The sequence below is a fragment of the Pristis pectinata genome, chromosome 9 (assembly GCF_009764475.1).
Source record: "Pristis pectinata isolate sPriPec2 chromosome 9, sPriPec2.1.pri, whole genome shotgun sequence".
Lineage (NCBI taxonomy): Eukaryota > Metazoa > Chordata > Chondrichthyes > Rhinopristiformes > Pristidae > Pristis > Pristis pectinata.
This window is the reverse complement of record NC_067413.1, coordinates 29,059,780-29,073,445: the sequence shown is the minus strand read 5'-3', so window position 1 is coordinate 29,073,445 and position 13,666 is coordinate 29,059,780. Positions and strand designations below refer to the sequence as shown.

General features: G+C 43.8%; 1 gene segment (V, D, J or C); it reads left to right on the top strand.

Moving 5' to 3' along the window:
- The first annotated feature begins 3,448 nt into the window (after nt 1–3,448).
- On the top strand, nt 3,449–11,873 carry LOC127574667 (immunoglobulin kappa constant-like). The segment is given in 4 exon segments: nt 3,449–3,505; nt 8,479–8,796; nt 9,813–9,890; nt 11,375–11,873. Coding segments are annotated over 3 exon segments (507 nt in total).
- The last annotated feature ends 1,793 nt before the right edge of the window (nt 11,874–13,666 follow it).

Sequence of the window (13,666 nt, the reverse complement as noted above, 5' to 3'; positions counted from 1 at the left end):
TGTCTGACCATTTACGTCGGTGCCACTGTCCTGCACCATCTCCAAATCTCTTAATTTCACTAACATCTGAAAAGCTATCAAACTTTGTCTTGATTATGTTGAGCCATTGAGTCTCCACAGCCCTTGGGTAGAAAATTCCAATGAGATGCTGCCCTAAAGGTAAAGGAAAATATTCTCAACTTTAGCCAGGCATTTCTTTAGCCGGAGGGTGGTAAATCTGTGGAAATAATTGCCACACACGGCTGTGGAGCCCAAATCATTGGGTATATTTAAAGCGGAGGTTGATAGGTTCTTGATTAGTAAGGGCATCAAAGGTTATTGAGAAAAGGCAGGAGAATGGGGTTGAGAGGGAAAAATAAATCAGCTATGATCGAATGGCGGAGGATACTCGAAGGGCCGAATGGCCAAATCCTGCTCCTATGTCTTATGGTCTAACTCTCTTGTGAATGACTGATCCTGTACTTTGAGATTGTGACCATGGCTCCTGACAATCCAGTCAATGGCAACAACAATGCCACATCTACACGTAAGACATCTGAACATTTCAACGAGATAACTTCTCGTTCTTCTAAGTCCTAGAGAGTTTAGACCTACCCTGCCTAATGTCTCCTCACAGGGTAATTCCACTATCCTAATGATCAGTCTAGTAAAGCTTTGTTACACCTCCTCTATAGTACATCTATCATTAAGATAGAGAGACCAAATCAGTACACAGTATTCCAGGTACGATCTCTCAAGGTCTCGACCTAATTACTGTATGACATGCTCAAATTCTCTTACAAGAAAGAATAACATACTATTTGCCTTCCTTGTTGCTTGCTCTACCTGCATATTAGCCTTCCGCGATTTATGTGCAAAGGCACCCAGGACCCTCTGAGCACCAACACCTTTCCATCTCTCATGTATTTTTTAAATACCTCAACTTTCTATTTTTTTCTGTCGAAGTGGATGACATTACCTTTTCCACATATTCCATCTACGATCTCCTCGTCCATTTTACCAACTGATCAACGTCTTCCTGCAACCTAAGACAACCTTCCTCATTATCAACTGTAAACTTACTAATCATACTTTCTAAATTCATATCCAAGTCATCAACGTATAACAAATAGTGAGGGTCCAAAAACTTAGAGCCAATGAGATCCAAAACAAGTTGACAAATTGATTTGGGAATAAGAGGCAGAGGTTGATGGTGGATATTTAATTTTATGATCAAAAGCCTGTGACACTTGGTGTACCACAGGGATCGGTGCTGGGCCCCTGACTGTTTGTCATTTTGGCTAGAATGGTTCAAGAATAAATAGGAAGAAACAGGAAAGTGGAAATGAGGGCAAGATGAGATCATCCGTGATCTTATTGAGTCATATGCCCTGCCACTACACTTGTTTCTTATATTCTTTTCCTAACCCTCCTGTCCTCTTCAGATACTTGGACTATCTACAGCACTGGACAGATGTCAAAAAATGCTGCTCGGGCAAGTCCTTTAAATTTAAAATCCGGAATGTTTCCCGTCACTGAGGAACTAGGAGTCACAGTATCGGGATTTGGGATAAGACATTAAGGGCTGAGATAAGGAGGATTTTCTTCATTAAGAATCTATCTACTTCTCTCTTAAAACTCAGTCATGGAGAGAAGTTGAGCTGGTTGGGAAATCTTTCAGCGGACGTTAAGAGAGAGGGGTGATCTTTTAGACGTGTATGAAATTATGAGGGACATAGATAGGGTGGATGCACACAGTCTTTTCCCCAAGTTTGGGGAATCAAGAACTAGAGGGCACAGGTTTAAGGTGAGAGGTGAGAGATTTAATAGGAACCTGAGGGGCAACTTTTTTACCCTCAATGTGGTCAAAGGTAAGGAGAGAAAGGGGGAAAAGGTTGGAAAAAGAGGCTAGGAAAGAGAAGAAGAGAAGAAACATGGTGGGGGGGGGGGTTGTTGTGGGGAAGGGGGTGGCGATACTTCCCTCAAGTGGAAGAATTCAATGTTCACGCCATTAGGCTGCAAGGTTTCAAGATGTAAAATGAGGTGTTATTCCTCCAGTTTGCGCTTGGAATTCTCCTGGCAGTGGAGGAGGCCGCTGCCACTAGTCCAAAAAGCAATCTTCCACAATCCCTCTCTGCTTCCTACCATCAAGCCAGTTGTGTGTTCAATAGCTAGCTCTCACTGTATCCCATGCGATCTAATTTTCCATAACAGCCTACCACGTGGAATCTTATCAAACGTTATACTGAAGTCCCTGGAGACCACATCTACTGCCCTCACCCTCATTGACCTTCTTGGCTACTTCTTACAAAATAATGCAATGTGTGAGGCATGACCTCCCATGCACAATCCATGCTGACTTTCCCTAATTAACCTGTCCTAAATGCTTGTATATCTTATCCCTCAGAATCCCCTCTAGTAACTTGCTTACCATACATGTTACTCTCGTTCCCAGATTGTTTTTTCAGCCCTTCCTTTAAAAAAGGCACAATATTAGCACCCTCCAGTCGCATGGCACTTCATCTGTCACTAACAATAATGCATATATCTCATCCAGGGCTCCCGCAATTTCTTCTCCAGTACTTACTCTGCTGTAATGTGGAATATCCTCAAAATATCACCATTAACTCTCTCAAGGTCACAAGTCTTCATGTCCTTCTCCATGGTAAAAAAGGAGGAGAAATATTCAGTGAGGACCTTATCTACCTCCTGAGGCTCCTTAAGGATGTCTACTTTGGTCTTTGAGGGGTCTTATTCTCTTTTAGTTATCCTTTTTCCCTTAATATACTTATAATATGTCTTTGGATTCTCCTAAAGCTCCACTGCCAAACCATCTCATGCCCTCTTTTTACCCTTATGATTTCCTTCTTATACTCCTGCATTGCCCTATACTTGTCTAGGGAATCACTTGATCCCAGCTGCCTGTACCTGACCCATGCCTCCTTTTTCCTGACCAGAGCCTCAATATCCCTTGTCTCCCAGGATTCCCTACTCCTGCCAGCATTGCCGTTCACTCTAATAGGAACGTGTAGATCTTGAATTCTCGTTATCTCGCTTTTAAAAGCCTCCCACTTTCCAGATATCCCTTTGCCTGTAAACAAACTACTCCACGAAATTTTGCATGTTCCTGTCTAACACCGTTAAAATTTGCCTTGTCTAAATTTTGAACTTTATCTTGTGGACCACATCTGTGCTCGGTGTGGTGCAAGTGCCTCTGTTGGAGAGGGACGTTCTTGTTAGGCGGTGTAACACCGTGCTACCTCTGGTGGATACAGACTAATATTTGGTACTGGGACCAAACTCTTCGTCACAAGTAAGTCTTTGGAATTTACCGAAATGCACTCGAGCTCCCGGGTAACTGGGTTACTAGCGAGGATAGTTGGGTGGAAAGGGTTGGGAGAGGGGAAATGGTTTGGCTTGGTGCACATTTGGGGCCGGGCCGGTTATTGTACAGGCGTTGAACATTGTGCCACCTCTGGCACATGGAGGAAAATATTCGGTGGCGGGACTCGGCTCATCGTCACAGGTAAGTCTGGAGTGAGGATTCAGCGAGGGCGGGGTGAACTGCGGGAGGTTCCAGCTCTTCAAGGGTTGCAGGGAGGGTGGAGAATGGCAGCAGAGTGTGCGGGGAGCGGTGAAGAGAGGGTGCGGGGAGCGGGGCACGGAGAAAGGGTGCGGGAAATGGGGAGCGGGGAATGGGAAACAAGGTGCGGGGAGTGGGGAGTGGGGAACAGAGGGGAAGGGTGCAGGGATGAATTTTGGGTGCCGGTTCTCCACAAGCGCTAACTCCGTGCTCCCGCTCAGAATCAGGCTTGTGGCGCGGTCCCTTGGAGCTGTTTCCAGGCAATGATTTGAGGGGGGGGGGGATAGCCTCGGGGTTTGGACAAGACTGACTGACAAAGGCGAATTTAACCTCCAATTGTTTTAGTCCCGTTACTCGAATTTGGTGGCGCGAAAGCGGTGGAATAAAATGACCATGATGTATTATATAAAATAAGCATTATGTACTATATAACAACGAGACTCCGAGAGATCGTGATTGCGACCATTCAGGTCGACTTTCGCGTTACTGACAGCGGTTCTATAACAGGCGCCCCACTCCTAAAGTAAAGCGAGAGGCCGGTAATGTTAAACAAATTATTTGATGCCACTGGAAGATGCAGAGTGGCGGTCTGTACCCACCAGGTATTGCAAAGCTTGTAGGAAGCCAGGTTTGCCGAACGGGACCCGCGATGCGTCTCCAACCCAAATGGGGTTTGTGTGTGTGTGTGTGTGTGTGTGTGTGTGTGTGTGTGTGTGTGTGTGTGTGTGTGTGTGTGTGTGTGTGTAAAGTTTTTAAAATGCAGATGCTGGAAATCTGAAATGAAAATGGAAAATGCTGGAAACACTCAGCAGTTCAGACAGCATCTGTAGAGAGAGACAGTTAACGTTACAGATCGAAAACCCATCTCCGACCTGAAAAGTTAACTCTGTTTCTCATTCCCAGCGTTTTATATTTGTATGTCTCCAAAGCACTTTGTACACCGTATGGAATCAGCTGGTCTTTAAACAAGTCACAACGTGTTGCAGATTTTCTTAGAAATCTGCAATGAATTTACTGAAAACCCTGCAAAAGCTGGTTGAATGCGTGCAGCTTAGATAAGCTTTACTCGTCGCTGATTTCCATGCCTGGGCTTTTTGGTTACGACTCTGTTTCGTTGTAAGAGCGCGTTACTGGTTCTTGCTAAAGTGCCCGCAGAGCGAGGTACAGTTCAGCTTTCGGCGGCGGCGGTCTCCCGCAGGTCTTCTGATTCAACACCTGTTGAAGAGATCACATCGCACACCAACATTAGCTTCAAATACAACTCATGTCGGGATTCGTTATTTCAGTTCATTGAAAGTAGCAGAAAGTTTAACCGATTTATAAGGTTGGGTTTTAGGGAGATTTTCTGGGCTCTGAGACGGTGAGCGGCTTGTAAATCCGGCTGCCAGTCCTCGTGTGAACCCATGTTATCACGGGAAACGCCTTTTATATTCTGCCGCAGAGTATATACAAGGTCCCAAATGGTCTATAATTTTACTAAGTTTCTATTTTAGGGTCTAGTGTAGTGGAACTCCAAAGAGATGGTCCTCAGGGAGAGAGGGAGCCCGGGCCCATGCTGAGGGCAGAGGTTGAATCGAGGTTTCCATCAGAGCACTTCGTCGGGTTCAGAAATAGGTTTAACTGCTTTAGTTAAAACAGACGAGCGGCTCCAGTCCAATATATTAACTCGCTCACTCAACAGAGAAAAGGCAACTGCAAACTGGCATGACATTGGTTCTAAATTGAAAATGGCCGGCGGGTAACGTTGCAGAGAAATGGGCCGTTATTTGAATCAGTGAATCGCACGGGCAAAGTTTAGAGCCCCAAAAATCTAGGAAAATTTAGCAGTTTGCACCAAAAATTAGCTTGGTGATAGGAGGCCGGGGCGGTGGTCGAGGGTTAATTTTGCAATTTGGAGAGGATTCTTAAGGATAGGATTTTAGAGAGCGTTCTTAGGGATAGGATTTATGAACATTTGGAAAACCATGACCAAATTAGGGACTGTCAGCATGGCTTTGTGCGGGGAAAGTCATGTCTGACTAAGTTGATGGAGCTTTTGGAAGAGGTAACGAAGGTGATTGATGAAGGTAGAGCAGCGGATGTTGTCTACATGGATTTTAGTGAGGCGTTTGACAAGGTACCCCACGGTAGACTCATCGAGAAGATTAAGATGCATGGGATCCATGGTGACTTGGCCGTTTGGATTCAGAATTGGCTTGCCTATAGAAGACAGGGAGTAGTGGTCGATGGGACTTATTCTGGTTGGAGGTCCGTGACTGGTGATGTTCTGCAGGGATCTGTACTGGGACCTCCTGCGTTTATGATATATACATAAATGATCTGGATGAAAATGTAGAACAGGGTATCCTAGACGTCTCTCCTCCGTTCCTGTGAGTTGTAGGGCATCGTGTTGTTTTAGAGAGTCGTGACAAAGATAGGTGGTGTTTTAAATAGTGTAGAAGATTGCAAAAGGATGTAGCGGGGTATAAATCAGTTGCAGATATGGGTGGAGAAAAGGCAGATGGAGTTAAAACTGGCCAGATGTGAGGTGTTGCACTTTGGGAGATCAAATGTAAAGGAGGAGTGTTAATGGCAAGGCCCCTAACAATGTTGCTGTACAGAGGGATCTTGGGGTCCATAGTTCCCTGAAAGTGACGGCAGAGGTTGATAAGGTGGTAAAGAAGGTGCTAGGAATGCTTGCTTTTATTAGTGGAGGCATTTAGTTCAAGAGTTGGTAAGTTATTTTGCAACTTTATAAAACTGCGGCATCTGGAGTACCGCATTAATTTCTGGTCGCCCAATTATTGGAAGGATATGGAGGCTTTGGAGACGGTACAGAAGAGGTTTACTAGGATGCTGACTGGATTAGAGGGCATTTGCTATAAGGAAAGGTAGGACAAACTAGGGTTGTTTTCTCTGGTGTGACCGGAGACCTGATAGAAGTTTATAAGATTATGAGTGGCACAGATAGAGTAGACAGCCAGTATCTTTTTTTCCAGGGTCGAAATGTCTAATACCAGGATGCATGCATTTAAGATGAGAGGGGGTATGTTCAAAGGAGATGTGTGGGACCAGTTTTTTACACAGAGTTGTGGGTGCCTGGAATGCGTTGACAGGGATGGTAGTGGAGGAAAATATGCTCAGTGTTTATGAGATTCTTAGAAAGGCACATGAATATGCAGAAAATGGAGGCATATGGTCATTGTGTCGGCAGAAGGGATTAGTTTAGTTAGGCATTTAATTACTAGTTTAATTAGTTCAGCGCAACATTGTGGGCCGAAGGGCCTGTTCCTGTGCTGTACTGTTCTATGTTCTAATTGGAATCCTGTAACCAGTGGTGTATCACAGGGATCAGTGTTGGGACGGCTGCTGTTTGTTGGGCACATAACGATCTGTATGCGAAAGTAGGAGGTATGACTGGTAAGTTTGCAGATGACACGAAATTTAGCGGTGTTGATGGCTGGTGAAGTGTCTTCTACCGCACAGTGAAATCCATCAGTTGGTCAGATGTGCAGAGAACTGGGTAATGGAATTCAACGCTGAGAAATGTGAGATGATACATTCTGGCCAGGCTCATAAGACTGAAACATATGCAGTGATTGATAGGGGCTTTGAAAGTACTGAGGAATAGAGGGGCTTTAGTTTACATGTCCAAGGATCCAGGAAGGCAGTAGCACGGGTTGATAAAGTGGCTGAGAAGGCATACTGAGTACTTCCCTTCTTTAGTCGGGGCATGGAATATAAGAGCAGGGAGATAACGATGCAACTATATAAGACATTAGTTAGGCCACAGCTAGAATTTTATGTGCAGTTCTGGCCACCACACTACAGAGAGTGTATGACTGCACTGGAGAGAGTGCCTAGGAGATTCACCACAAGTTGCCTGGGACAGAGCCGTTCAGTTATGAGGACAGAGTGGATAGACTGGTTTGTTTCCTTTCGAGTGGAGAAGGCTGATGGGGACCTGATTTACATACATGGAATTGGACGCTGCATAGGCACTGGAGATAAAGCGATGTCTATAAACAGACGCCACTAGTTTGATGCCAGGGTAGGAACTTTAGAGGGGATTTCAGGGAGAAGAGTCACCCAAATGGAGTCTGGAACGCGCTGCCTGAGGGGTTGGTGGCGACAGCGACTCTCATAACATTGAAGAACTGTTTAGATGAGCACGGAAGCGTCAAGACTATGGACCAACTGCTGGAAAATTGGTTTGGTTTCAATAGGTACCTGATGGGCGGCAAAGACGTGGTGGGCCGAAGAGCTACTGTATGACCCTGAAAACGAGGGTATTCGGCCTATCCGAGCTGTGCTATCCAATAAGCCCCTCTCGCCTAATTCTCTACTCATGGCCTTAAATCCACATCATGGAGTTATACAGCGCAGAAACAGACCCTTCGGCCCAACTGGTCCATACCGACCAAGATTCTCATCCAGGCTTGTCCCATTTGCCCACGTTTGGCCCATATCTTTCTCAACATTTCTTGCCCATGTACTTTTCCAACTGTCTTTTAAATATTGTTATTGTACTTGTCTCAACCGCTTCTCTCAGCTCGTTCCATATACGGACCACCCGATTTGTAGAAAAGTTGCCCCTCAAGTTCCTATTAAATCTCTCCCCTCTCACCTTAAACCTATTCCCCCCAGTTCTTGATTCCCCTTCCCTGGGAAAAAGACTGAGTGCATTCACCCTATTTATGCTCCTTGTCTCCAGCGCTCTTAGAGCTGGAAACACTTGCCTTCTTGAAGTGTCGAAACTTCCATAATTGTCTCAGTATGTTTATTTTATACAATGTTTTAATTCCAAAGTGAATCATCTCAGATTTATTTATCGCTGTTAAATTTCAAATTATGTTTTATCCTGTCTGTAGCCGCTGGTTGTAAGTGCAGATATTGGAATTTGTAATCACAGTAATGTATCAAATTTTTACATTCAGATAAAGCACCCAAGCCTCCGAACATGTATCTTTTCGGGCCCAAGTCCGAGGACCTGGAAAGCAAGGATAAATTCTTTGTGGCCTGTCTGATGACCAACTTCTTCCCTGAAGTGATCAATGTCGAATGGAAAATCGATGGCGTTGTAGAGACGCAAAAAAAACAGCTGACAGACTCCGTGAAGAAGACAAAGGAAGGTGCCTACTCGCTGATCAGTCGCCTGGAAGTCTCCAAGGTGGAGTGGGACGGTCAGAAGATTTCTTGCGTGGCGAAGCACGAGACACCGGAGAAAGAAATATCATTTGACTCATCCAAAGCCGGTACGGTCCTCGCCGCCGCAGGCAGTTTTGCAGAATTTAGATTAATTCCGTTTTATTTTTCAGCTCTCCCGTAAAGTTTCATTTTAGACCAACCCCTTGCAATTGTAGTCGTTAAATATTTTTTTTAATTTCGAAGAAGTAGCGATGATAAAATTATACAACTGCACTCCTACTAACACACGTGGTAGGTCAGTCGGTGTAAAGTTCACTGCCAGACTTATTCCGTTTCCCTCCAGCTCGCCTTCCCACTCCGCGACCTAGGTCGGACAGAGCCGCATTCTCACATTACAAATGTCACGGGGGTGCACATTTGTATTTCTATATTTCAAAACCATATAACAACAGCAATTTCATTCTCTATAATCATATAGCCATTAAATATAACAACAGTAATTGTATCATATATTTATAACACAACTGTTTGGTAATTTGCAATACCAGATGTACAGACATCAATGACTCTCTTGTTTCAAGTTATAAATGTGAATTTAGATCTGACACCAGAATCCAGCCGGGGTCTAGGGTTACAAATGTTCTCTGAAATACTCTCACACTTGAGATTCAAAGAACATAAATATAATACACTTTCACTAGAGCGACATTTCATTTCTGCCGCATTCTCCCGAGCGTAACATCGGCGGAAGGTCCGGGGAAAACTGAGGAAACTCCAAACCGTCCCATAATTATGGGAGCGAGTCCTAAATATGATTTTAGAGCGCAACTGGGAACATTCTCCTGGTGAACGGATTTGTGTGGGATTTCGCGTAAAATGTGCGCAGTGTAGCGGGGTTTGGTGGTAAGTTTCAGCACGACTCCTTCACTGAGTGGGTCCCGAGTGGACACCGTGGAGGTGGTCGGACTGAGGATGGGTAATGAGATGTGCTCCCACATGCTCTAGTTAATGCACCCGCCAAGGCCCGTAGCTCGTTTCCTCGCTTACTTGCCCATCCCTCCGCGTTGAGGAATTTGCGGATTATTTCTAAATACTGTTTCTGTTGTTCTTTGTGACTCGTTAGTTGTGACCACAACCGTTGCCCCAAAAGTTTCCGTCTGTCCATCCAGCGAACAGGAACCACAAAAGAGCGCGGATGAAGGTAATTCCTATTTGAAATCAAAGCATATTTCTGATATAATCCAGCCTCTGGCCAGGGGCAAATACTGCAGTCCCACAAACGGCGAAACTGAGCTCACATCAGTGGCAGGGAAACTATTGGAGAGGATTCTTAGGCATAGAATTTACTTGCATTTGGGGAAAAAAAATGGGCTAATTAGGAACAGTCAACGTGGCTTTGTGCGAGACAGGTCACGTCTTACAAACTTGATTGAGTTTTTTGGGGATGATGATGAAGGTGATTGAGGAGGGTAGGGCAGTGGATGGCTGGCTGCTCCTGTAATCTCCTTGGGGAGGGTGAGCTGGCAGTTAGTGAGAGCAAACACCTCCAGTCGGTTGACACTCACTGTCCCCCACAGCGGCTTAGAGAGACATCCAGTTGTAGAAAAAAAGACAATAGGTTGATAAGAAAATTCGGATGAGAAAGGACCTGAAACAAATAAGATGGAATATATTTTGATATTTAGAGATAAAAATCAGTAGTGTAACACGTTGAAACAACGACCAGGAGAGAATTGTACACTGGTTATAAGCAATAATCCAATAATGCCCGAAGAAGGGCGGACAAAGAAGTTCTTCAAATTAAAACTGAAGAAAAAAATTATACCAAGTGCACGAACATTGAGGATGATGATGATAAAAAGGAATGCGAAAAGATTAGCGAAAATAAGAAAAACAATTAAAAAGGCAAAGAGAAACTCCAAAATTACATTAAGAAAAAATGCAAAAGAAATAAAATATTCTGCAGACACATAAACAAATACGAGAGATATCAAGATATTGTAGACATAGTCATAGAACCATAGTCATTCAGCATGCCAACAGTCCATTCGGCCCACCGTCGGAGTCGCATCTTGATACACTCACTGGTGATGACGTCGAAATAACAAAAAAAAATTAAAAACTGCTTTGTCCACGGACTTATCAAAAATTAAAATCGTTGAAATAACACGAGAAGAAATCAAATAAGAACATGAAGATATCTAAGAAAGAAATTTGAAAGTAATGCCTAAGTCCCCTGGGTCACGTGGATTGTACCCGCAGAAGTTAACAGTTGGGGAAAAGATAGAAGACAAACTATTACATATATGTAAACCTGCATCACTGAAGGAATTTTCTATTCCAGGAAACTGGACTTGTCTTAAAAATAGAAAAAAAAACAAAACAGAAGAATTGGCAGCATGTTCTTCAGTATGAACCAGTTGGGTAGATTTTCCCGCTTCTTTGCGGGAAGTAATATGTCCATATTTAGAAAACTCAATACCACCATTGATAGCAACACATTCGAGAATGTTTTCACCTCGTGTACCTGTAAAGCAAGTATAACTTTGCATCCATCTGAAGAAAAAACAGATGCCAAACAGAGGTGCAGATCACGGGGAGCTGACATTACAGGAGAAGATTGTGCGCGCTTTGGCCAGTATTATTTTTATGAAGTATAACTTTTGCATTTTTTATTTCACCTAGGAACACCTTTCAGTTCATTGCGGGTCGCGACCTTGACATACACCATTCTGTTGATGAAGAGTGTGTTGTACTGCTGTATCATCTCGTTGATCGTTTACAAGGTGGAGTACCGGGGCACGAAGAAGTCACTGTAACTCGTATTAAGAACAATGTATATTTTGATATATGTATTCCATTTCAGTGTAAGCTTTCAGTCTGTTTCCTTCCTGGTATGCTGAGATATTGTACATCCTGTTGCAAATCACGTGTCGCCTTGTGAGAGGAGAAAGGACGAGAGCTGAGGCAAGTTTCCGAATGACTACAGTGCTATATAGCTAGAAATAGCAGCATGTTTTGGTAATCAAGTACCTGTTGCACACTTGTGGGGGAACCGTTAGTTGTTATACAAGTGACTTTTGTTGTTGAACCGTTTGCTGCTATTAGTTTGCTGGCTTTTATATTTTTCAAGTTATTTTACGTTTATCATTCTGTAAATCGGACAATAAACGAGTCAGTAAGATTTGTTTTGGATTTTTAATTCTTTACTCTGTGACCGGCCACTTATTTATTTACGAAACAGAGGCAGAAAATGCTGAACGCACTCATCAGGTCAGGGAGCATCTGCAGAGGGAAATAAGATCATTTCAGGGTGAAATCCCTTCATCAGAACTGGAAAAGCGAGAAAACAAGCGCGTTGTAAGGCGCCTAGAGGGATAGGGCCGAGGAAACGAGGGAATGTCTGTTAGCGTTCGGGACTGTTTTGAACAAGGAGCGATTCAAAACGCGCAGTTTGAGTAATGATTCGGATTAATCCAATAGAATCCGAGGTTAGGAGTATAGCGCCACAGAATTAATCAGGTTTGAGGACACTATCTTGTTTCTTGTTACCTTAACTCCAGCCCGCGGGAGTGGGAACCACTTGGCCCCGAGTGACATATACATGAAATTGGCCAGATAATCAGATAATCGGCAGTTGGCGGTGTTCGACAGGACGATTTTGGCCAGAAGGCATCTTTACAAATAGAGGCCTTCGGCTTCAAATTTCAACATAAGAATGCACCCTCGACAGTGCAGCTCTCCCTCAGTACATACACACTTGGAGTGGAGCTAAGATATTCTGATTATAACCTCCGCATTCCCATCTGGCCCCAGTAACCTTTCGCTCTCTTGCTCATTGAGAACCTAGCTACGTCTGCCTTAAAAATATTCAAAGGTTCTGCTTCCACCGCCCTCTGAGAGAAACATAAATAGCCTCCCCTGTCTTCCCGGGCGATCCGCTATTTTTAAATGGAGACCCATAGTTCTAATATCTCCCAGAAGTTGAAACAACCTCTTCACATCCACCCGATCTCCTCTCTTCCAAAATCCAGAGATACAAGTAAACATTCTCTGAACTGCTTCCGACGCCTTATTTAACAGAAGCCTCCCTAATTTGTATTAAATTCCGATAATATTCTGTTAGCTAGCCTGAAAGCAAGCCATGTACGAATCATTTATCTCAACACCGGGATCCAGCCTGTCGAGGCGAGAGACAAAGATCAAAGCCTGACTTTCATTAAACGTACCAGGACCAGTCATTTCAACTCAGCTACAGTTTTCCAAAATAATGACTGAGTGCTCTCCAATAAAGTTCTCTGGCCCAGAGTGTTGGGCTACGGACATGGAATAAAATTGCTAATAAAACTCACCAGTGCTGAAGCAACCCAATCGTTTAGAATCGTGGATGTTTATTAGAAATGATTTACATTAAGTTTCACCATACACACTACTGTCCTAACGCGACATTAACAACACTGGCCCAATATACATCTTATTTTAACTGCATTTCATAGATGAAAGATGATTCAAAGTGAGGTGTGTTTTCTTTATATCTCGGCAGTTCAATGACATTGAACTCTGCCGCGAGGAGAATTCTGTTGACATAACGTCCCTTTTACAAAAGAAAAGGTTGGAAAATGAGCTTCATCTGCAATTAACCATTCGGAACACACAGCACCATCTCCCCAACAAGTGATCAGATCACCGTCGCAATGTTTATAATGCACGGCAATCTCCGTACAAACAAACTCCCAACAACATCTAGGAGCCGACGGGCTGCGTTCTGTTGTTCGGTTAATCACCCGACACAGAATCAGTAAAAACAAACAAACAAAAAGCTTCAGATGCTGGAAATCTGAAATAAAAGTCAAAACATGTTGGGACTGCTCAGCAGGTCAGGCAGCATCTGTGGAGAGAGAAACAGGGTTAATAACGAAAACCGTCCAAACTGGAAATGGACGCGCGCTAGTCAGTGTGAGGTTTTCTGTGTCAAAG